The following is a 24,105-nucleotide window of genomic DNA, read 5'->3' on the forward strand; positions in this document are numbered from 1 at the left end:
TGATCCATCTTGAACACCTTCAAGATCATGTCAAGGTATGTGCTCATTTGAAAGTACCATTAAGCATTTTGATCTATTCTTATAGATCTTGATGCTCAATGTTCAAGTAGCTTAATCCAGGCTTTCCATTGAAAAACACTTTCCAAATAACCCTATATGCTTTCCAGAAATTCTACGTCATTTCTGATCAACAATGTGTCAACAACATATACTCATCAGAAATTCTATAGTGCTCCCACTCACTTCTTTGGAAATACAAGTTTCTCACAAACTTTGTATACACCCAAAATCTTTGATCATCTCATCAAAGCATACATTCCAACTCCGAGATGCTTACTCCAGTCCCCAGAAGGATTGCTGGAGCTTTGCATACTTATTAGAATCTTTCAGGATTGACAAAACCTTCCGGTTGTATCACATACAACCTTTCCTCAAGAAAATCGTCGAGGAAACAATGGTTTTTGGCATCCTATCTGCAAGATTTCATAAATAATGCAGTAATCGCTAATATAATTCCAACAGACTCTTAGCATCGCTACGAGTGAGAAAGTCTCATCGTAGTCAACTCCTTGAACTTGTCGGGAAACATCTTAACAACAAGTCGAGCTTTCTTAATGGTGACATTTACCATCATCGTCCGTCTTCCTTCTAAAATCCATCTGTACCTAACAGCCTTACGACCATCAAGTAGTTCTTCCAAAGTCTACACTTTGTTTTCATATATGGATCCTCTCTCGGATTATATGGCCTCGAGCCATTTATCGGAATCCGGGCCCACCATCGCTTCTCCATAGCTTGTAGGCTCATTGTTGTCTAGCAACATGACTTTCAAGACAGGATTATGTACCACTCTGAAGTAGTACGCATCCTTGTCATCCTACGAGGTTTGGGAGTGACTTGATCCGAAGTTTTATGATCACTATCATAAGCTTCCACTTCAATTGGTGTAGGTGCCACAGGAACAACTCCCTGTGCCCTGCCACACACTAGTTGAAGAGACGGTTCAATAACCTCATCAAGTCTCCACCATCCTCCCACTCAATTCTTTCGAGAGAAACTTTTCCTCGAGAAAGGACCCAATTCTAGAAACAATCCCTTATTGCTTTAGGATCTGAGACAGGAGGTATACCCAACTGTTTTGGGTGTCCTATGAAGATGCATTTATCCGCTTTGGGTTCGAGCTTATCAGCCTGAAACTTTTCACATAAGCGTCGCACCCCCAAACTTTTCAAGAAATGACAGCTTAGGTTTCTCTAAACCATAGTTCATACGGTGTCATCTCATCGGAATTACGTGGTGCCCTCTTTAAAGTGAATGTGGTTGTCTCTAATGCCTAACCCATAAACTATCGTGGTAATTCGATAAGAAACATCATGGTATGCATCATATCCAATAGGGTGCAGTTATGATGTTTGGACACACCATCACACTATGGTGTTCCAGGCTGTATTAGTTGTGAAACAATTTCCACAATGTCTTAATTCCGAGCCAAACTCGTAATTCAGATATTCATCTCTATGATCATATCATAGATCTTTTATCCTCTTGTCACGACGATCTTTCAACTTCACTCTGAAATTACTTGAACCTTTCAATAATTCAGACTCGTGATTCATCAAGTAAATGTACTCAACATCTACTCAAACCATCTATGAAGTAAGAACATAACGATGTCCACTACACGCCTCAGCACTCATTGGACTGCACACATCAAAATGTATTACTTCCAACAAGTTGCTTTCTAGTTCCATTTTACTGAAAAACGAGGCTTTCAGTCATCTTGCCCATGTGGTATGATTTGCATGTCTCAAGTGATTCAAAATCAAGTGAGTCCAAACGATCCATCTGCATGGAGTTTCTTCATGCATATACACCAATAGACATGGTTCGCATGTCTCAAACCTTTCAAAAACGAGTGAGCCCAAAGATCCATCAACATGGAGCTTCTTCATGCGTTTTTACACCGATATGACTTAAGTGGCGGTGCCACAAGTAGGTGGTACTATCATTACTATCTTATATCTTTTGGCATGAACATGTGTATCACTACGATCGAGATTCAATGAACCATTCATTTTAGGTGCAAGACCATTGAAGGTATTATTCAAATAAACAGAGTAACCGTTATTCTCCTTAAATGAATAACCGTATTGCGATAGACATAATCCAATCATGTCTATGCTCAACGCAAACACCAATCTCGATGGTAGAGGGAGCCTGCGATGCTTGATCATATCAACATTGGAAATACTTCCAACACATATCGTTAGCTCACCTTTAGCTAGTCCCCGTTTATTCCATAGCTTTTATTTCGAGTTACTAACATTTAGCAACCGAACCGGTATCTAATACCCTGGTGCTACTAGGAGTACTAGTAAAGTACACATCAACACAATGTATATCCAATATACTTCTATCGACCTTGCCAGCCTTCTTATCTACCAAGTATCTAGGGTAATTCTGCTCCAGTGGTTGTTCCCCTTATTACAGAAGCACTTAGTCTCGGGTTTGGGTTCAACCTTGGGTTTCTTCACTAGAGCAGCAGCTGAATTGCCGTTTCATGAAGTATCCCTTCTTGCCCTTGCCCTTCTTGAAACTAGTGGTTTCACCAACCATCAACAATTGATGCTCCTTCTTGATTTCTACTTTTGCGGTGTCAAACATCGCGGATATCTCAAGGATCATCATATATGTCCCTGATATATCATAGTTCATCACGAAGCTCAAGCAGCTTGGTGGTAATGACTTCGGAGAAACATCACTATCTCATCTGGAAGATTAACTCCCACTTGATTCAAGTGATTGTTGTACTCAGACAATCTGAGCACAAGCTCAACAATTGAGCTTTTCTCCCTTAGTTCGCAGGCTAAGAAAATCGTCGGAGGTCTTATACCTCTTGACGTGGGCACGAGCCTGAAATCCCAATTTCAGCCCTCAAAACATCTCATATGTTTCGTGACGTTTCAAAAAACGTCTGTGGTGCCTCAACTCTAAACCGTTTAACTGAACTATCACGTAGTTATCAAAACGTGTATGTCAGATGTTCGCAACATCCACAGACAACGTTCGAGGTTCAGCACACTGAGCGGTGCATTAAGGACATAAGCCTTCTATGAAGCAATGAGGACAATCCTCAGTTTACGGACCTAGTCCGCATAATTGCTACTATCAACTTTGAACTAATTTTTCTCTAGGATCATATCTAAACAGTAGAACTATAGCGTGAGCTACGACATAATTTGCAAAATCCTTTTGACTATGTTCAGGATAATTAAGTTCATCTTATGAACTCCCACTTAGATAGACATCCCTCTAGTCATCTAAGTGATTACATGATCCGAGTGAACTAGGCCATGTCCGATCATCACGTGAGACGGACTAGTCAACGTCGGTGAACATCTTCATGTTGATCGTATCTACCATACGACTCATGCTCGACCTTTCGGTCTTCTGTGTTCCGAGGCCATGTCTATGCACATGCTAGGCTCGTCAAGTTAACCCTAAGTGTTTTTGCATGTGTAAAACTGTCTTACACCCGTTGTATGTGAACGTAAGGATCTATCACACCCGATCATCACGTGGTGCTTCGAAACGACGAACTGTAGCAATGGTGCACAGTTAGGGGAGAACACTTCTTGAAATTTTAATGAGGGATCATCTTATTTACTACCGTCGTTCTAAGCAAATAAGATGTATAAACATGATAAACATCACATGCAATCAAATAGTGACATGATATGGCCAATATCATATAGCTCCTTTGATCTTCATCTTGGGGCTCCATGATCATCTTGTCACCGGCATACTCATCGACATGTAAGTTGTGATTCCTTTGACAAGAACATGATCAATCTCATACATAACATATATCATTCATCACATCCTTTTGGCCATATCACATCACATAGCATACCCTGCAAAAACAAGTTAGACGTCCTCTAATTGTTGTTTGCATGTTTTACGTGGCTGCTATGGGTTTCTAGCAAGAACGTTTCTTACCTACGCAAAACCACAACGTGATATGCCAATTGCTATTTACCCTTCATAAGGACCCTTTTCATCGAATCCGATCCGACTAAAGTGGGAGAGACAGACACCCGCTAGCCACCTTATGCAACTAGTGCATGTCAGTCGGTGGAACCAGTCTCACGTAAGAGTACGTGTAAGGTCGGTCCGGGCCGCTTCATCCCACGATGCCGCCGAATCAAGATAAGACTAGTAACGGCAAGCATATTGAACAAAATCAACGCCCACAACTACTTTGTGTTCTACTCGTGCATAGAATCTACGCAATAGACCTAGCTCATGATGCCACTGTTGGGGAACGTAGCAGAAATTCAAAATTTTCCTACGTATCACCAAGATCTATCTATGGAGAAACCAGCAACGAGGGGAAGGAGAGTGCATCTACATACCCTTGTAGATCGCTAAGCGGAAGCGTTCAAGAGAACGGGGTTGATGGAGTCGTACTCGTCGTGATTCAAATCACCGATGATCCTAGCGCCGAACGGACGGCACCTCCGCGTTCAACACACGTACGGAAGGGAGACGTCTCCCATGCCTTGATCCAGCAAGGAGGAGGGAGAGGTTGATGGAGATCCAGCAGCACGACGGCGTGGTGGAAGTAGCGGGATTCCAACAGGGCTTCGCTAAGCGCTGCGGGAGGAGGAAGATGTGTCACGGGAGGGAGAGGGAGGCGCCAGGCCTTAGATTGGTTTGCTCCTCCTTTTTCCCCACTATATATAGGGCCAAGGGAGAGGGGGAGGCGCAGCCCTTGCCCCTTCCTCCAAGGAAGGGTGCGGCCAAGGGTGGGGAGGAGTCCATCCTCCCCAAGGCACCTCGGAGGTGCCTTCCCCTTGTAGGACTCTCCCCTTTTTTTCTCTCTTGGTGCATGGGCCTCTTGGGGCTTGTGCCCTTGGCCCATATAGGCCAAGGCACACCCCCTACAGCCCATGTGGCCCCCCGGGGCAGGTGGCCCCACCCGGTGGACCCCCGGGACCCTTCCGGTGGTCCCGGTACAATACCGATGACCCCGAAACTTGTCCCGATGGCCGAAATAGCACTTCCTATATATAATTCTTTACCTCCGGACCATTCTGGAACTCCTCGTGACGTCCGGGATCTCATCCGGGACTCCGAACAACTTTCGGGTTACCGCATACTAATATCTCTACAACCCTAGCGTCACCGAACCTTAAGTGTGTAGACCCTACGGGTTCGGGAGACATGCAGACATGACCGAGACGTTCTCCGGTCAATAACCAACAGCGGGATCTGGATACCCATGTTGGCTCCCACATGTTCCACGATGATCTCATCGGATGAACCACGATGTCAAGGACTTAATCAATCCGTATACAATTCCCTTTGTCTATCGGTATGTTACTTGCCCGAGATTCGATCGTCGGTATCCAATACCTTGTTCAATCTCGTTACCAGCAAGTCTCTTTACTCGTTCTGTAACACATCATCCCGTGATCAACTCTTTGGTCACATTGCGCATATGATGATGTCCTACCGAGTGGGCCCAGAGATACCTCTCCGCTTACACGGAGTGACAAATCCCAGTCTCGATTCGTGCCAACCCAACAGACACTTTCGAAGATACCTGTAATGCACCTTTATAGTCACCCAGTTACATTGTGACGTTTGATACACCCAAAGCACTCCTACGGTATCCGGGAGTTGCACAATCTCATGGTCTAAGGAAATGATACTTGACATTAGAAAAGCTTTAGCATACGAACTATACGATCTTTGTGCTAGGCTTAGGATTAGGTCTTGTCCATCATCACATCATTCTCCTAATGATGTGATCCCGTTATCAACGACATCCAATGTCCATGGTTAGGAAACCGTAACCATCTATTGATCAACGAGCTAGTCAACTAGAGGCTTACTAGGGACATATTATGGTCTATGTATTCACACGTGTATTACGATTTCCGGATAATACAGTTATAGCATGAATAAAGAAAATTATCATGAACAAGGAAATATAATAATAACTTTATTATTGCCTCTAGGGCATATTTCCAACACAAGATGCTGCTGCCACGTTCCACTTGGAGCTATTCCAAATTGTTGCTCCATTATACGTAGCCGGTATCTCTACTTAGAGCTATCCGGATAGGTGTTAAGCTTGCATCGACGTAACTCTTTACGTCGAACTCTCTATCACCTCCATAACCGAGAAACATTTCCTTATTCCTCTAAGGATAATTTTGACTGCTATCTGGTGATCTACTCCTAGATCACCTTTGTACCCTCCTGCCAGACATGTGGCAAGGCACACATCAGGTGTGGTACTTCAGCATGGCATACCATATAGAGCCTATGACAAAAGCATAGGGAACGACCTTCGTCCTTTCTCTTTCTTATGCCGTGGTCAAGCTTTGAGTCTTACTCAACTTCACACCTTACAACTTAGGTAAGAACCCCTTCTTTGACTGATCTATTTTGAACTCCTTCAAAAGCATGTCAAGGTGTGCGTTCTTTGAAAGTATCATCAGGCGTCTTAATCTATCTCTATAGATCTTGATGCCCAATTTGTAAGCAGCTTTATCCAGGTCTTCCTTTGAAAAACACTCTTCAAACAACCGTTTATGCTTTCCAGAAATTCTACATTATTTCCGACCAACAATATTTCATCCACATATACTTATCAGAAATGTTGTAGTGCTCCCACTCACTTTCTTGTAAATACAAGTTTCTAGCAAACATTGTATAAACCTAAAAGCTTTGATCACTCCATCAAAACATATATTCCGATTCCGAGATGCTTGCTCTAGTCCATAGAAGGATTGCTGGAGCTAGCATACCTTTTAGCATCCTTAGGATCGACAAAACCTTGATTGTATCACATACAACTCTTTCTTACGAAAACTGGTAAGAAAACTTGCTTTGACATCCATCTGTTAGATTTCATAATCAAAAAATACAGCTAATGCTAACATGATTCCGACGGACTTAAGCATCGCTACGGGTGAGAAATTCTCATCGTAGTCAACTCCTTGAACTTGTGAAAAGACTCTTTCCCACAAGTTGAGCTTCATAGACGGTAACATTACCGCCCACGTTCGTCTTCTTCTTAAAGATCCATTTATCTCAATGGCTTGCTGATCATCAGGCAAGTCCACCAAAGTCCATACTTTGTTCTGATATATGGATCCTATCTCGGATTTCATGGCTTCTAACCATTTGTCGGAATACGGGCCCACCATCGCTTCTCCATAGCTCATAGGTTCACTGTTGTCTAACAACATGATATCTAAGACAGGATTACCGTACCACTTAGGAGTAGTACATATCCTTGTCGACCTACGAGGTTCGATAGCAACTTGATCCGAAGCTTCATGATCACTATCATTAACTTCCTATTCAACAGACGTAGGTGCCACAGAAAACATCTTTCTGTGTTGCATCATTCTCTGGTTGAAATAAAGGTTCGACAACCTCATCAAGTTCTATCTTCCTCCCACTCAATTCTTTCGAGAGAAACTCCTTCTCGAGAAAGGACCCGTTTTTAGCGACAAACAATTTGCCCTCGGATCTGAGATAGAAGGTATACCCTACTGTCACCTTTGGGTATCCTATGAAGATGTGTTTGTCCGCTTTGGGTTCGAGCTTCTCCGGCTGAAGCCTTAAGCATCGCAGCCCCAAACAATAAGAAACGACAACTTTGGTTTCTTGCCAAACCAATGTTCATACGACGTCGTCTCAATGGACTTAGATGGTGTTCTATCTAAAGTGAATGCAGCTGTCTCTAATGCATAACCTCAAAATGAAAACGGTAGATTGATAAGAGACATCATAGATCGCACCATATCTCATAGGGTTCGATTACGACGTCCAGACACACCATTACCTTGTGGTGTTCCAGGTGGCTTCAACTGTGAAACAATTCCACAATGTCTTAAGTGATTGCCAAACTCATAACTCAAAAAATCCCCTTTTGATCAGATCGTAGGAACATGATCTTATTGTTATGATGATTCTTAATTTCACTCTAAAATCGCTTGAACTTTTCAAACGTTTCAGACTTGTGCTTCATTAAGTAGATATACCTATATCTACCCAAATCGTCGGTGAAGACGAGAAAATAGCGATATCCACCGCACGCTTCAATTCTTATTGGATCACACACATCAGCATGCATGATTTCCAACAAGTCACTTGCCCGTTTCATTGTACCTGAAAACGGGGTCTTAGTCATCCTGCCCATGAGGCATGGCTCGCATGTGTCAAGCGATTCAAAATCAAGTGACTCCAAACATCCATCGATATGGAGTTTCTTCATGCATGTTACGCCAATATGACCTAAGCGGCAGTGCCAAAAGAAAGTGGTACTATCATTATTAACTCTACATCTTTTGGCGTGAACATGTGTATTACCACGACCGAGATTCAATGAACCATTCACATAGGGTGCATGACCATGAAAGGTATTATTCATGTAAACAGAATAACCATTATTCTCTAACTTAAATGAATAACCGTATTGCAATGAACATGATCTAATCATATTCATGCTCAACATAGACACCTGATAACATTTATCTAGGTTCAATACTAATCCCGAAGGCAGATGGAGCGTGCGATGGTGATCTCATCAACTTTGGAAACACTTCCAACACACATCATCACCTCGCCCTTAGCCAATCTCCGTTTAGTCCGTAGCTTTTGCTTCAAGTCACCAATAATAGTAACTGAACCGGTATCCAATACCCAGGTGCTACCAGGAGTACTAGTGAGGTACACATTAATAACACGTATAAATTTTGTTGAAGTTGCCAGCCTTCTTATCTACCATGCATTTGGGGTAACTCCGCTACCAGTGGCTGTTCCCTTTACAATAGAAGCACTTAGTCTCGGGTTTGGGTTGAACCTTGGGTTCCTTCACTGGAGCGGAAACTGGTTTGCCATCCATGAAGTTTCCCTTCTAGCCCTTGCCCTTCTTGAAACTAGTGGTCTTGATAAACCATCAACACGTGATGCTCCTTCTTGATTTCTACCTTTTGCGGTCTTAAGCACCGCGAACAGCTCCGAGATCAATTCCATCCCTTGCATGTCATAGTTCATCACGAAGATCTAGGAGCTTAGTGATAGTGGCTAGAGAACTCTATCAATCACTATCTTATCTGGAAGTTTAACTCCCACTTGATTTAAGTGATTGTAGCACCCAGACATTCTGAGCACATGCTCACTAGCTGAGCTATTCTCCTCCATCTTGTTGGCAAAAGAACTTGTCAGAGGTCTCACACCTCTCAACACGGGCATGAGCCTGAAATCCCAATTTCAGCTCTTCAAACATCTCATATGTTCTATGGCATTCAAAACGTCATTGGAATCCCGATTCTAAGCCATAAAGTATGGTGCACTAAACTATCAAGTAGTCATCAGGATGTGTCTGTCAGGTGTTCACAACATCCACAGACGACGTTGTAGGGGTTTGCACATCGAGCGGTGCATCAAAGACGTAAGCCTTCTGTGTAGCAGTGAGGACACTCCTCGGACTACAGACCTAGTCCGCATCATTGCTTACAATATCTTTCAACTTAATCTTTCTCTAGGAACGTATTGAAACAGGGAGCTACAACGTGAGCTATTTATCTACAACATATTTGCGAAGACAATTCAGAATATGTTCATGATAATTGAGTTCATCTAATCAAATTATTTAATGAACTCCCACTTAGATAGACATCCCTCTAGTCATTTGAGTGAAACATGATCCGAGTCAACTAGGCCGTGTTCGATCATCACGTGAGACGGACTAGTCAACATCGGTGAACATCTTCATGTTGATCGTATCTTCTATACGACTCATGCTCGACCTTTCGGTCTTCCATGTTCCGAGGCCATGTCTGTACATGCTAGGCTCGTCAAGTCAACCTAAGTGTATTGCGTGTGTAAATCTGGCTTACACCCGTTGTATTTGAACGTTAGAATCTATCACACCCGATCATCACGTGGTGCTTCGAAACAACGAACCTTCGCAACGGTGCACAGTTAGGGGGAACACTTTCTTGAAATTTTAGCGAGAGATCATCTTATTTAAGCTACCGTCGTTCTAAGCAAATAAGATGTAAAACATGATAAACATCACATGCAATCAAATAGTGACATGATATGGCCAATATCATTTTGCTCCTTTTGATCTCCATCTTCGGGGCTCCATGATCATCGTTGTCACCGGCATGACATCATGATCTCCATCATTGTGTCTTCTTGAAGTTGTCTCGTCATCTATTACTTCTACTACTATGGCTAACGCTTTAGCAATAAAGTAAAGTAATTACATGACGTTTATGTTGACACGCAGGTCATAAATAAATAAAGACAACTCCTATGGCTCCTGTCGGTTGTCATACTCATCGACATGCAAGTCGTGATTCCTATTACAAGAACATGATCAATCTCATACATCACATATATCATTCATCACATCCTTTTGGCCATATCACATCACAAGGCATATGCTGCAAAAACAAGTTAGACGTCCTCTAATTGTTGTTGCAAGTTTTTACGTGGCTGCTATAGGTTTCTAGCAAGAACGTTTCTTACCTACGTGAAAACCACAACGTGAATTGCCAATTTCTATTTACCCTTCATAAGGACCCTGTTCATCGAATCCGATCCGACTAAAGTGGGAGAGAGAGACACCCGCCAGCCACCTTATGCAACTAGTGCATGTCAGTCGGTGGAACCGGTCTCACGTAAGCGTACGTGTAAGGTTGGTCCGGGCCACTTCATCCCACAATGCCGCCGAATCAAGATAAGACTAGTAACGGCAAGTAAATTGACAAAATCGACGCCCACAACTACTTTGTGTTCTACTCGTGCATAGAAACTACGCATAGACCTAGCTCATGATGCCACTGTTGGGGAACGTAGCAGAAATTCAAAATTTTCTACGCATCACCAAGATCAATCTATGGAGTAATCTAGCAACGAGGGGAAGGAGAGTGCATCTACTACCCTTGTAGATTGCTAAGCGAAAGCGTTCAAGTGAACGGGGTTGATGGAGTCGTACTCGTCGTGATCCAAATCACCGATGATCCTAGTGCCGAACGGACGGCACCTCCGTGTTCAACACACGTACAGACTGGTGACGTCTCCTACGCCTTGATCCAGCAAGGGGAGAAGGAGAGGTTGGGGAAGACTCCATCCAGCAGCAGCACGACGGCGTGGTGGTGGTGGAGGAGCGTGGTACTCCAGCAGGGCTTCGCCAAGCACCGCAAGAGACGAGGAGGACTTGGGAGAGGGGGAGGGCTGCGCCAAGACTTCGGTGCGGCTGCCCTCCCAACCCCCACATATATATATAGGGGCAAGGGAAAGGGGGGCCGTCCCCCTCAGATCCAATCTGAGGAGGGGGCGGCGGCCAAGGGGGGTTGCCTTGCCCCCCAAGGCAAGGGGGGCGCCCCCCCTTTAGGGTTCCCCCAAACCCTAGGCGCATGGGCCCTAGGGGGGGAGGCGCCCAGCCCACTAAGGGGCTGGTCCCTCTCCACATATAGCCCATAGGGCCCTCTGGGGCAGGTGGACCCCCGGAACCCCTCCGATGGTCCCAGTACAATACCGGTAACCCCCGAATTATTCCGGTGACCGTATGATGACTTCCCATATATAAATCTTTACCTCTGGACCATTCCGGAACTCCTCGTGATGTTCGGGATCTCATCTGGGACTATGAACAACATTCGGTAACCACGTACATCTATTCCCTATAATCCTAGCGTCATCGAACCTTAAGTGTGTAGACCCTACGGGCTCGGGAGTCATGCAGACATGGCCGAGACAACTCTCCGGTCAATAACCATTAGCGGGATCTGGATACCCATGTTGGCTCCCACATGCTCCACAATGGTCTCATCGGATGAACCATGATGTCAAGGATTCAATCAATCCCGTATACAATTCCATTTGTCCATCGGTACGATACTTGCCCGAGATTCGATCGTCGGTATCCCGATACCTTGTTCAATCTTGTTACCGGCAAGTCTCTTTACTCGTTCCGTAACAGATCATCCAGTGATCAACTCCTTGTTCACATTGTGCACATTATGATGATGTCCTACCGAGTGGGCCCAGAGATACCTCTCCGTTACACGGAGTGACAAATCTTAGTCTCGATTCGTGCCAACCCAACAGACACTTTCGGAGATACCTATAGTGAACCTTTATAGACACCCAGTTACGTTGTGACGTTTGGCACACCCAAAGCACTCCTACGGTATCCGGGAGTTGCACAATCTCATGGTCTAAGGAAATGATACTTGACATTAGAAAAGCTTTAGCATACGAACTACACGATCTTTATGCTAGGCTTAGGATTGGGTCTTGTCCATCACATCATTCTCCTAATGATGTGATCCCGTTATCAACGACATCCAATGTCCATGGTCAGGAAAGTGTAACCATCTATTGATCAACGAGCTAGTCAACTAGAGGCTTACTAGGGACATGGTGTTGTCTATGTATCCACACATGTATCTGAGTTTCCTATCAATACAATTCTAGCATGGATAATAAACGATTATCATGAACAATGAAATATAATAATAATAACTAATTTATTATTGCCTCTAGGGCATATTTCCAACAGTTAATAACCCCCTGCAATGTTATTTTCTTCGTACTATCTGTTTGCAGGTACCATCAAAAGCTTTCTCCCTTGTAGTGATTATCCTCAATATTTATCTACAATGCAGGGAAAGCGGTTGCTCTTCAAAGAAGAACAGGGAATCGTCAAATGATCATACTAAATGAATTATACCTGTTGTGGTTGGATATGATTGTTATCATTCATTATGTAACCTTGCAGAAAGATAAATTAGTCTAAGCTTTAATGCCTTACGCTGTGAAGGCTATATGTTTGACTGGTAGAGTGTTTTCCCTCGTAGTTATCCCTTCTATTATCTTCTGTATCACAGGAAAACTACTTCTGAAGCATATCCACTCCGAGCGCAACATATTATTATCTTATAATGCTCTAATCATATCGAATATCTAACATGTAGGAAACATACATCTTGTGTGGATTCAAATTGTGTTCTGAGAAAACCTTCATGTTACATCCTTCATCACAAAATCTTTCAAAGTGTAACCTATATCTAATTCTTTTCGAATATATTGTGTCAGGAATCACCTTAGACACCATCGAGTGCATTGAAAGAAGTCAAGTATAAGATCATTTGTCAATGACATTCATACGAAGAATTACCTCGACTCCCTCCAGTTTATATTATGCTATAATGCATATCTTCAGGGGGAGCATGTTTTATCTTCGTAATTATCTCTTGTCTTTTATTATCCTTCGCATTACATTCCATTCATTGTCTATCCTTCGATGTGATCTGTTTTGCCAACAATCATCCAAAAAGGGGGAGATTGTTGGTGCAATATGTGCCTACCTTCTGTTTGAAGATTTTTGACAGAAACAGGTATGGACTGATTTGCTTGATAGTGCATACAAAGAGAAATAGTCCATACAGAACCGAAGAGAATGTTGTCTCTGGTGGTAAGTTCGAGGAACTTCACCGAAGTATATATGCGTTGCAGAGAAGAACGAGCTATATCTGATGAAGTTATATAGACGAAAAGTTTTATGTGAAAGAATTATCCCCTCGAACATTTACTACTGAAGCAGAGCATATGTTTCGGTATGGTCTTCCGTAGAAACTGACTCCAGCGAAGGGAAGTTGAGACTAAGTGAAGATGCAGTATTCATTTCGTTGTTCTTCCTTCATTTATTTTGAGTCATAGGGCCTCCGTACTATGAAGAGGGGTATAGGTTCTCGAAGCTTAGATCCGCTGTGTTGCTTAGCAAAAACCTATGAAAGTTGCAAGAGAAATCTCTTTGTGTTCCGAGTAAATACTTGTCAGCAAGAGACCATGATCTTCTTCGTTGTGAGAGATTTGTCTTAGACCGAGGAGTTAGCATTACTTGTTCCTCAAGTAATGTTACCGTTGTGCTCAAATCCGTCCGTTGGACTCGTGTCATTCGGCCATTGGCTGCTCTCAATGTCCAATTGGTCTTTTCCCATCAGTGAAGGCTACGGCTATAAATAGCCACCCTGCTCCAACAATGTTCATTTTCTGCTCCACTTGAGATTTCTGAGAAGATTGATTTGAGCAACCCCTCTCCGAGTGATTTGAGTTTAAGATCCACCGAGAGAAAATCAAGAGCCCAAACTTAGACAGTGGTTTAGCATCACAGTGGTTCTGAGTTAGAGTTCCTGTACCTATTACTCTTGAGAGCTGCGCGCTCTCTAGACGAATAGGTTTCCGCTCGAGTGTTGAAGAGTTGTTGTCTTCACCGAGCTAGATCTTCAGCAACTAAGAGCGATTGTGGTTCGCGAAGGTCGATGAAGGTTGGAGATCGCCAACAAGGATCTACCACAAGTGAAATCAACTGGCGTCTGAGCAGCTTCGAGTTGAAGGAGAATAGGGTGAAGAGAGTTTATCTTCCATGTTAAGTCACAACCCCTCCAACCAGATGTAGCCCTTTGGCAGAAGGGTGAACTGGTCTTCCAAATCTCTCTATCGCCATCGAGCACCACTGGTTCAATCTACTTTACTGCATTTCCTTCAGCAGTTTACTTTCGCGCTTTGTGTCGACAGTATATCTAATAATTATCCTTTATCATAGATTTACTTCATCTATCGCCCCTGTTGTCATTTGCATAAGTTTATCTTTGTATATCATTCTGCTGCATTTTCTTCACTTTGTGTGGTCATCATCATTTCACCTCTATTAACCATCTTGTGTGCCTCTCATCTTCCGTACCATGTTTTGTCTCGTATTACTGCATCTGTTTGCTTGTTGCATAACACTCATCGTAGTTAAACCTGTGATTTCCCAAGATCGCACTATTATTACATCTTTCATCGAGGAATATGCTTCTGAAGACGAAGATTAATTCAGTTCTTTCCATCCTTCAGTTTACTCCGCTGCTGTGTTTGGGACCAGTTCAAAACTTATTGAAGAAATTCTGAATGTCCCATTCACCCCCACTCTGGTCGATATACTCTCAGTCCTAACATGCCTCCATGAAGTTCTTGCGGACTGGTGTCCGGCTAGATTCCCATAACTACATGAGTTGGTTGTTGGTTCTCAGTGTTGCATGAATCTTTTGTAAGTCTTTGTGACAATTTATCTATTATTAAGTGGGGTGGAACCTGTTTCATAATATTCATCGATTAGAATGAACATTACTACATTCGATTTAGAAATAGCCATTCCTTGACTAATTGAGGCACTTTTCTGCAATAATTCTAAATATACAACCTTTTAACGGGCATTTTACGAATCTCTTTATAATTGATCTCCTCCCGCGGGCCCCTAACCCTGATGTCTATCCAATCAAAAGATCTCAACTAAGCCACACAACTAATCTCATAAGGGCGTCTCTAAAGCGGACCCTCAAATCCCCTGCATCCGTCTGGACCGCACTGTCTAGAATAAGTTTGCCATCCAACGTAGTCCCATCGGTCCGCCCACATGTTCGGACGTCCATTTCCCCACAAACTAGAGACAAACAAAGGGGGCTTTACGGGTGTCCAAACATCCACATAACAAACCAAAAGCCACTAGTACCCTCTGCTCTTCACGTATATGGCGGAAGGCCGCTCCTGCTGCTATTTAGATTTGCCGGAAGGTGATTAGGCATTTGGTGGATAGCATGTTTGAAGTTGATGGAAGCCGCTAATCAGTTTGTTTCGCTCTTTTTATTTCATATTTTTCTTCAAATGGTACAAGATTTGGCGGAAGCAAGCATGTAAAAGCTAGCTAGATTGGTTCCGCCAAATAGCATGCCTAAAATGCTACTACTAATCATACAATGATTTGGCACAAGCAAGAAAATAGAAGCAAGCTATTGCTTCATAGATTTGGCAGAAGATAGTGATGTCTACTACATAACTTTATTCTTGTATACTTTGTTGGGCCTTCAAGCGAAGAGTTTTGTAGGACAACAACAATTTTTTCTCAAGTGGATGACCTAAAGTTTATCAATCTGTGAGAGGTATAGGATGAAGACGCTCTCTCTCAAACAACCTTGTAATCAAATACAAAGAGTCTCTTATGTCCCCAACACAACCAATACAGTTGTCAATTGTATAGGTGCACTAGCTCGGTGAATCGATGCTGATACAAGTGTAATATGGATATTACAAATAGGTTTTTATAAATGAACAATTAAAAGTAGTAAGGTAATGAATAGAAAACAACAAGCAAAACGATTCATACTTTCACTAGTCCAATCTCTCAACATTACTAATGTAATGAAATCATATAATAATCCCTCAAATATGGCAAAGAATTGCTCCAAAATTTATAGTCCCATTGAAGAAAGTAGGATGAAATCACGTAGGTAGTAAACCACCTCAAAGTTGTGTTTCCACTCAATCAATTGAACCACCCCAAAGTGTCACGATAGTTCTAGAGATTTTACTCCGGCAACACCATATGATATGCATTAATCAACTCGAATGTCACTTAGATACCGCAATGTCACCACGAGTATCTGCAAGTGAGATATGCATCAAGTGATCTCAAATCTAATGTATTCAATCCAATAACAAAGAAACCTCAAAAAGAATGATTCAATTCACCGCAAAAGAGATAGAGGGGAAGAACACCATATGATCCAACTATATTAACAAACCACATGGTACATTAAGATTGTGTCCTATCAAGATCACAAGAGAGAGAGATCAAACACATAGCTACTAGTACATACCCTTAGCCCCGAGGGTGAACTACTCACGCATCACCATGGAGGCAGCAAGGATGATGAAAGTGGCCTCCGTGATAGTATCCCCCTTCGGCAGGTTGTCGGAAAAGGCCTCTAGATGAGATCACTTTGGAACAGAGGCTTGTGGCGACGAAGTAAAAGTTCTAGGTTACTTTCTAGGGGTTTCTCGATTTATGGAATTTTTCAGCGTTGGAATCACGCCAAAAGGAGTTTCAAGGGGCCCACAAGATCAGATGGCACTTCTGAACCCCTAGGGCGCGCCATGTGAACTTGTGGCATCCTCCTGGGTCTTCTGGTCCTTCCCTGAAGCTTCGAAGGTCTCTTATGTTCTAAAAAAATCACCGTAAATTTTTATCGCGTTTGGATTTCGTTTGGTATGGTTTTCTGCAGAACAAAGGAATAGACAAAAAATAGGAATTGGCATTGGACACTAAATTAATAGGTCAGTCCACAAAAATAATATAAAAGTGCATCAAAACCATATATAACTCATGTAAATATAGCACGAATACTTCATAAATTATAGACATGTGGGAGACGTTTCAGCTAGCTATGTAGCTAGCCAAATTACTAGATAGATTTGGCAGAAGCTAGCTAAGCATCATGCCTTCCTCTAAATAAGTAGGTAAACTCATGTTTTGATGGAAAGATAATACTTTTTAAGTGAATAGAAATGGACATATAAGATATACAGTTGGAGCTGGCTCTCACATCACTGTTCGTGAACTTGTCCCCTGTCCGTGAACGAATGCGGGAGCGAATTTGCTGGTTAGTATTGGATATGCCCTAAGACGCTGGTCGTATGTGGAGCATTGTTCGCTTTTCTGCTACTACATTGAACAAAAATGGACGAGGCACGACGGATGGCAATGCAGCCTGCCCTACTTGGAGACAAAAAGGTTATCGCAAAACTATGTTTAAGGGTCTCCAATGCTGACTTTTAAACCGCACTTATCCATGTGTATCGAGCAGTCTGGACGTCGCAAGTCATCCAACGCAGTAACTTATTGATCCAGACTCCGTTTTCCCTCAAATCGGAAGCAAACCTGGGAGCTTTGCAAGCATTCAGACCGCTGCCACATAGTCATTCAACACCCCGGTCCCACCCAAAATCCTCTCCCGCTCAAAGCGGTTGCCACACATTCATGTCGCTCGAGAGCGCCAGCACCGCATTCATGTCGGCCCAGAGCGGACGCGGCCTCTCACTGGTGCCGGCATTAAAGCAGAGTATCGGCCGGGAGCACCACCCGCGTGATGTCCCGTTCTCCGTGTTTGTTCAATGTCGAAGCTACGTGAGTGGACGAGATGAGATAATATCTTCTACATTCAACCGTACACCCTGTCTGCCCGCATGCGAGCATTAAACATTCACGCCGGTCAAGAAACCCTCTCTGGTGCAGGCATGGACACACCCCACTGCTTGGCCTAGCCGACATCCTCTATTTAAACGAGGCAACGCCCGACACAAACCGCAATACACAATCGGCCCGCTTCACGTCATTCTCCATACACCACCTCCACCATGACCGCAAATTGTACCGCGTTGTGGGAGAGCCGAACAGAAGCATTAGCTATCTGCCCTTGCAGAAGACTGGCAGGGCTGTCGTGCAAGGTCGATATAAAGGTTGTCCTACCGGCCAGCTCCCCAGATGTCTTCAACGATGACCGGATGATGGAGGCGGCCTCCAACAGTGAGTCGGCAATCCTATCCGCACTGTTCCGTACCGGCTTGAACCATGGACCAGGCGCATGCACAATTCAACACCGCTATGGCGGAGCAACGAGAGCCACATCGGTCGGCGCGAGAGGAGGCCATAGCGGACATGACTGCGGAGAACCCCAAGTTCGTTGCCGAGCAGTGGAAGCTATACGAGGCCGCACACCCTTGTGCCGCCTACAACCAGGGCATGGCGTAGGCAGACGTGGAGGCGGTGCTGACAGCGCAGGCAGTCATGAACGAGAATGCCAACAGCTGTGTGGCGTTTGCGCCATCAACTGTTCTTCGTTGGCGCAACTACGATGACAAGGCTACCCCATTGACGTCATCGTGGACCTCATATCCACTAGTGACGGACATGTCATGGACTCCGACGAGGAGTAGTGCTTGGGAGGCGGCAGGGCCTGAGTCCCAATTCGGTCAGTCTGTCTCACATGTCCTAACTTCGTCCTAGGCGACCACGGCTTCACTTCACGGATCTCATATTTGTCGGACATGCACACGGCCATCTGACATGGGCATGGAGGGGAACTACAAGGACTTGGAGGACGGCCGCCACCGTAGATTTAGACTAGGTTTAGTCACTTTTGTATAGTAAAATATGTCAAAAATGTAAAGAATGTGCTTCGGTTTAGATGAGAATCCTCCGGTTTGCATGTAATTCGTCAAATTTGTTGAAATCCGGTTTAAAATGTATGCAGACATAATTGGATGACCGGCTCCTGCATCAGTGTCCGCGGGCTAGAGCATTTCTAGCAGATCCTGCAACTGGCCGTCCCGCAAAACTCGTTTACGGTATCCCAGAAATGATTTTTGCAAGACATCGGAAGCTTAACCATAATAGATCCTTCATATCGATACCTCATATTCAAACTTGCAGTTCGCGCTTAAACTAGATCACGGGAGTTCAAACATAGCGTACCGGAGTTCATACTACATACCATACCGGAGTTCATAGCTAATACAAACGGAAATTAAACACTTCATACTTAAATGTGGTGCATACTACATACTAGATCTACTCATCGCCATCATCGTTGTCATCGTCGTTGCCGGCGGTTGCCGTGGAGGTGGTGGTACATGAGGGTGCTGGAGAGGACTTGTGTGAGCTGGTACTCTTCTAACAGCTTCATCTCCAGTGGCGGCGACCTCCTTGGCCTCGAACCACGCCTTCTCCGCTTCCTAGCGACGTTTGAGCGCGGGGAAGAAGATGTGGTCGAGGCGCTGGAAGTTCCTCCACGCCCGTGCGCCGGTGCCGCGAATGCGCGCCTGCTCCTTCCACCAATCCTCCACAGGCAGGTGGAGGGAGGAGCTCCCGGCCTCCGTGTCGTTGTGGCGCTTGTGGGGCAGGTCGCCGTCGAGCCTCCCGCGGCCGTCGTCCCCCCGCGCCCCGCGGCCGCCGAGCCCCTCTCGGCCGCCCCTCCCGGATCCCGCGCACGACATCTCCTCTCGCCTTGGGTGCCTAACCTTGCCAAAAAACTACGCCAGAAGTCACTTGATTTTGTCGTTGGAGTGAAAGCAACGCTTCGGGGGCGGGCGGGGGAAAAGAGGGATGAGAACCCTAAAATGTCCCAGAGCCAGTATATATACCAGAATTGCAGGTGGTTTAGGGTCCTCCTGTAAAGGTTTTACGGGCCAGGCCGTTTTTACCAGACCTGGTCGGGCCGGATTTTTTGACCATGCCGTAAAACCACAGGAAAAAAGCTACACAACACATGCACATGCATAACACGCTGCATCGAAATCCATTCCGTTTGTGCAACTACAATTAGGACGAATAAAAATTAGCAGGATGCCAATCATGTCAGCAAATGGAGCAGCACCTCGCTCCAAGCGTCGACGGGGCCGGGCAGGCACCAGTGCACGCAGTCGATGCCGAAGCCGACCTTCTCGTGCGGCCAGTGCCCGTACTGCCCGGGGTGCCCGTCGCCCCTCATCTGCATCATCTCGCTCACGTCCATCAGCACGAACCTCCCCGCCGCCGACGCGGCCCGGAACTCCTCCACCTGCGCAGCGTGGAACGCGGCCTCGGTCTCCGGAGGACTGCTCTCGTCCATCAGCACGAACCTCCCCGCCGCCGACGCGGTCCAGAACTCCTCCACCTGCGCGACGTGAAACGCGGCCTCGGTCTCCGGTAGACTGGTCTCGTTGCTCCGCATGGGCCCCGTCCTCAGGCAGTTTCCTCCGTCGTACCATTTGCCGTTCTCGTAGTGCGGGGGCGCCACCGTCCGAACGACCACCCGGCCGCGGAACCCGGCGAGCGCCCGGAGGGCGGTCCGGAACGACGCGCGCACCGCGTAGTGCGGGGCCACGGCGGTGGCGTTGTACTTGGCCTCGCAGCCGTCGAGGTTGGCGCAGCCGAGGAGGCGGCCGCCCTCGTAGAGCACGGTGGGGCGGGTGAACCACTTGGCGCCGTTGAGGACGACGTAGTCGTAGCCAGCGACGTCGCGGCTCCACTCCGGGTCCGGCTCGTCCAGGTACACGTTGTGCGGGTCCATGAACTGCTGCCCGCCGGTGCGCGTCAGGTTCCACCGCACCAGGAACGGCGTCCAGAACACGCACACCGTGAAGTCGTGCTCCCGGTAGTGGTACTTGCGCGTGCAGTGCACGCAGTCCTTGGGCTCGATCTCCCTCGGGTGCTCCACCTGCATGCCCATGCGCGCGCCGGGCGGCAACCAAGAAGTCAGCAGACGCGATCGAGCGAGCTCATGCATGATGGCAACGCAATGGCGATCGATCTAGTGGAAGTGGGCATGTACCTCGGCGAGCAGGCACATGAGCGACTGCATGTGGTTGCGCGCGACGGAGTCCCCGACGAAGGCCATGGACTTGCCGCGGACGAGGCGGAGGAAGGCCGCGGCGTCGAAGCGGGGGAGGTCGCAGCCGTGGGGTTGCCACCGCCACCGGAGGATGGACTCGATCCCGGGCTTGCCGTACTTCATGCAGTCCTGCCGAGCGTCGATCAGCGGGCACGTCGCGTTGGTGTAGTAGGGCGCGGCCGGGTCGGGCACCCACTCGCCCTTGGCCACGTCGCACGCCACTCCGGCATTGCTGTCGCTCGCGCGGGATCCCGCCGCGGCAGTGGAGGAGGCCAGGATGACGGGCACGCCGACGAGCAACTGCTCGGTGTAGAGCGCCGAGTAGTTGGACGCCGTGAAGGCGACGAGCAGGAGGATGAGGAGCAGCCCGCTGGTGGAAGCTGCCCTCCGGACGACGTGGTTGTTGGGCTTCATTGCATCCCAAAGACCCAAACTCACCGGGAGGCAGATTCAGTTCATGGTTCACTCTTGTAGATCTCACCGGGAGATCTGGAATAATTTTGCTGTCTTGCTGGACGAACATGTGCCACTCGATCGAGCACGTAGCTGACTACTTGAGGAAAGTCAACACTTTGAGTACTTTTCTCCAAGACGAACGACGTGCTCTGCCCATCGAGATAGCCATTCCGTCTTTCCTGAAAAACGTATCAGAGCGTATCGGATCGACTAGCTGTAGTACTACAAATGGGAACATATCTAATCTAGCGTCTCCTGCAAGGGCTCTCCATTCTTCTCTCTTGCCTCCCTTCCCTTGCATTAGAGCATCTTCAATGAATGATGTATATGCAAATCAACATGTAGTTGAATGGTTAGAGGGACTGTGGTATTCCTAGCCCATCAGGATTTCAAATCCTGGTGCTCGCATTTATTTTTGAATTTATTTTATGATTTCCGGCGATGCGCATTTACGACGAGGCGCCTACGGTGACTTCGTAAATCTCAAGATGGTATGCCGGATCAGTCTTTCGAAGATGCTCATAGTGGTAGGGTGTGCGTGTGTACCTTCATAAGGGTGAGTATATGCGTGTCTATATGAACACTTGTGTCTGTACTGATATTAAAAAAATGAATGATGCATATTTAAATATACGAAATCGCTAGACATACGGGTACCTACACACCCGTACGGAACCCGCTTTGCCAACTGAAATCCAACTATAAACTTTTACGTGTAAAACCCCGTATAACCCCATACATGTTGCATTGCTCTTAAAGATGTAAAAGTGAGTGATGTATAATTTACATCACCAAAACGTGTTTTTTAATCATAAAAGGATCCAACTTCAACAGATGATGTATATTTAAAGATGTAAAACTACTAATCCAACAGATGGTGCATATTTGAAGATGTAAAATGGCCGACGGCCGCGGCAACCTACAACCGCAGTCTTTCGGATCAAAATCATCATATAGATATATAAAAAATGAGGAATATTTTCAGATTTATCATGAACTCAACTTCCATAGCAAACATAGTACATAATCTAACAAAGAAAAAAGTGCATCATATCAAACAAAGTTCTTGGTCCAGCAAATTAAAATGCACATAAAGATAACATCAAACATATCATCTCAACTTTCATCCTCTTCTTTGTCACTTGTCACATTATGTACATCGGCATTATCATCAATGGCTTCTTTGTCAACATTTTCATGGTTGATGCATCGATGCTGCCACCTCCACCGGAAGCACCTCTCATGCCACTCATGTTGCCACCGAAGCCACCTCCCATGCCACACATGTTGCTACCGAAGCCACCTCCCATGCCACCCATGTTGCCACCGAAGCCACCATCCATGTTGCTACCAAAGGCACCTCCAATGTTATGACCGAAGGCACCACCCATGGCACCTCCCATCATGTTCATGTATCCACCCATTCCACCGCCCATGGCACCTCCCAATCCTCCTCCCACTCCACCCATGGCACCTCTCATTCCTCCTCCCATCATGTTTCTCATGAACATTTGCTTCTTCATTATCATTTCATCGTGACAAAGCTCAACATACGCCTTTGATTTGAGGTAGAGGCCACTTGTGTCCATGAACATAAACTTGAGTGCCTTCTCCACCATCCTGGGATCATCAGCGGCCACCATTCTCTCCTCTAGTTCATCCTTTCTATCCTTGGTTGCCGCCAACCTCTCCTCGGCCATCGCCCTCTTCTCCTCGGTCGCCGCCCTCCGCCGCTCGGTTTCCCCCTTGTCGTGGTGATCTCACGGTAGATGCCATGGGATGGCTAAAGGTGGGGATAGACGCAAGGGCACCAGTGGTTTGAGGGAGTCCTGGATTAGGGGGTGTCCGGATAGCCGGACTATAACCTTTGGCCGGACTCTCGGACTATGAAGATACAAGATTGAAGACTTCGTCCCGTGTCCGGATGGGACTTTCCTTGGCGTGGAAGGCAAGCTTGGCAATACGGATATGTAGATCTCCTCCCATTGTAACCGACTCTGTTTCTTCTCAACTCCCATAGCCTAACAATGGTTTCGTCTCGATTACCATAGCCTAACATAAGTACTGCCATAATTTTGGTTCCTGAAGATGCAATTGTGGGAGGGAGCAGAACCAAGACCTGGTTTGCTGCTGCTGTTGTTGCAGACGAGGAGGAGATCAGCAGGGGCACCTTGCCGCCGGAGCACCTTACAGAGGAGGAGGAGATCAGCAGGGGCAACTTGCCGCCGGAGCACCTTGCAAAGGAGGAGGAGATCAGCAGTTTATTAGTTTCTACTGGAATGGGCAGATGCAAACTGAACCGAACATGTGTATGTACTAAAGATGCAAACTGATCCTAAACGTCCGCTCTGTACTG

General features: G+C 45.8%; 1 protein-coding gene across 1 annotated transcript; it reads right to left on the reverse strand.

Moving 5' to 3' along the window:
- Positions 1 to 20,196: 20,196 nt before the first annotated feature.
- On the reverse strand, positions 20,197 to 21,781 carry LOC125512483 (protein trichome birefringence-like 19). The gene is made up of 2 exons (XM_048677575.1): positions 21,234 to 21,781; positions 20,197 to 21,119 (listed from the first exon to the last, which is right to left on the reverse strand). Exons 1-2 carry the CDS (start codon positions 21,705 to 21,707, stop codon positions 20,274 to 20,276), a joined length of 1,320 nt encoding a protein of 439 aa, XP_048533532.1. The 5' UTR covers positions 21,708 to 21,781; the 3' UTR covers positions 20,197 to 20,273.
- Positions 21,782 to 24,105: the final 2,324 nt, after the last annotated feature.

This window comes from Triticum urartu, chromosome 6, assembly GCF_003073215.2.
Source record: "Triticum urartu cultivar G1812 chromosome 6, Tu2.1, whole genome shotgun sequence".
NCBI classification, from domain to species: Eukaryota; Viridiplantae; Streptophyta; class Magnoliopsida; order Poales; family Poaceae; genus Triticum; species Triticum urartu.

Bases quoted from the DNA above. Each gene is read 5' to 3' on its own strand.
- LOC125512483 (XM_048677575.1), bottom strand. From the start codon at position 21,707: ATGAAGCCCAACAACCACGTCGTCCGGAGGGCAGCTTCCACCAGCGGG. The intron at 21,120-21,233 runs GTACATGCCCAC...ATGGGCATGCAG, and splicing joins TCATGTGCCTGCTCGCCGAG to GTGGAGCACCCGAGGGAGAT.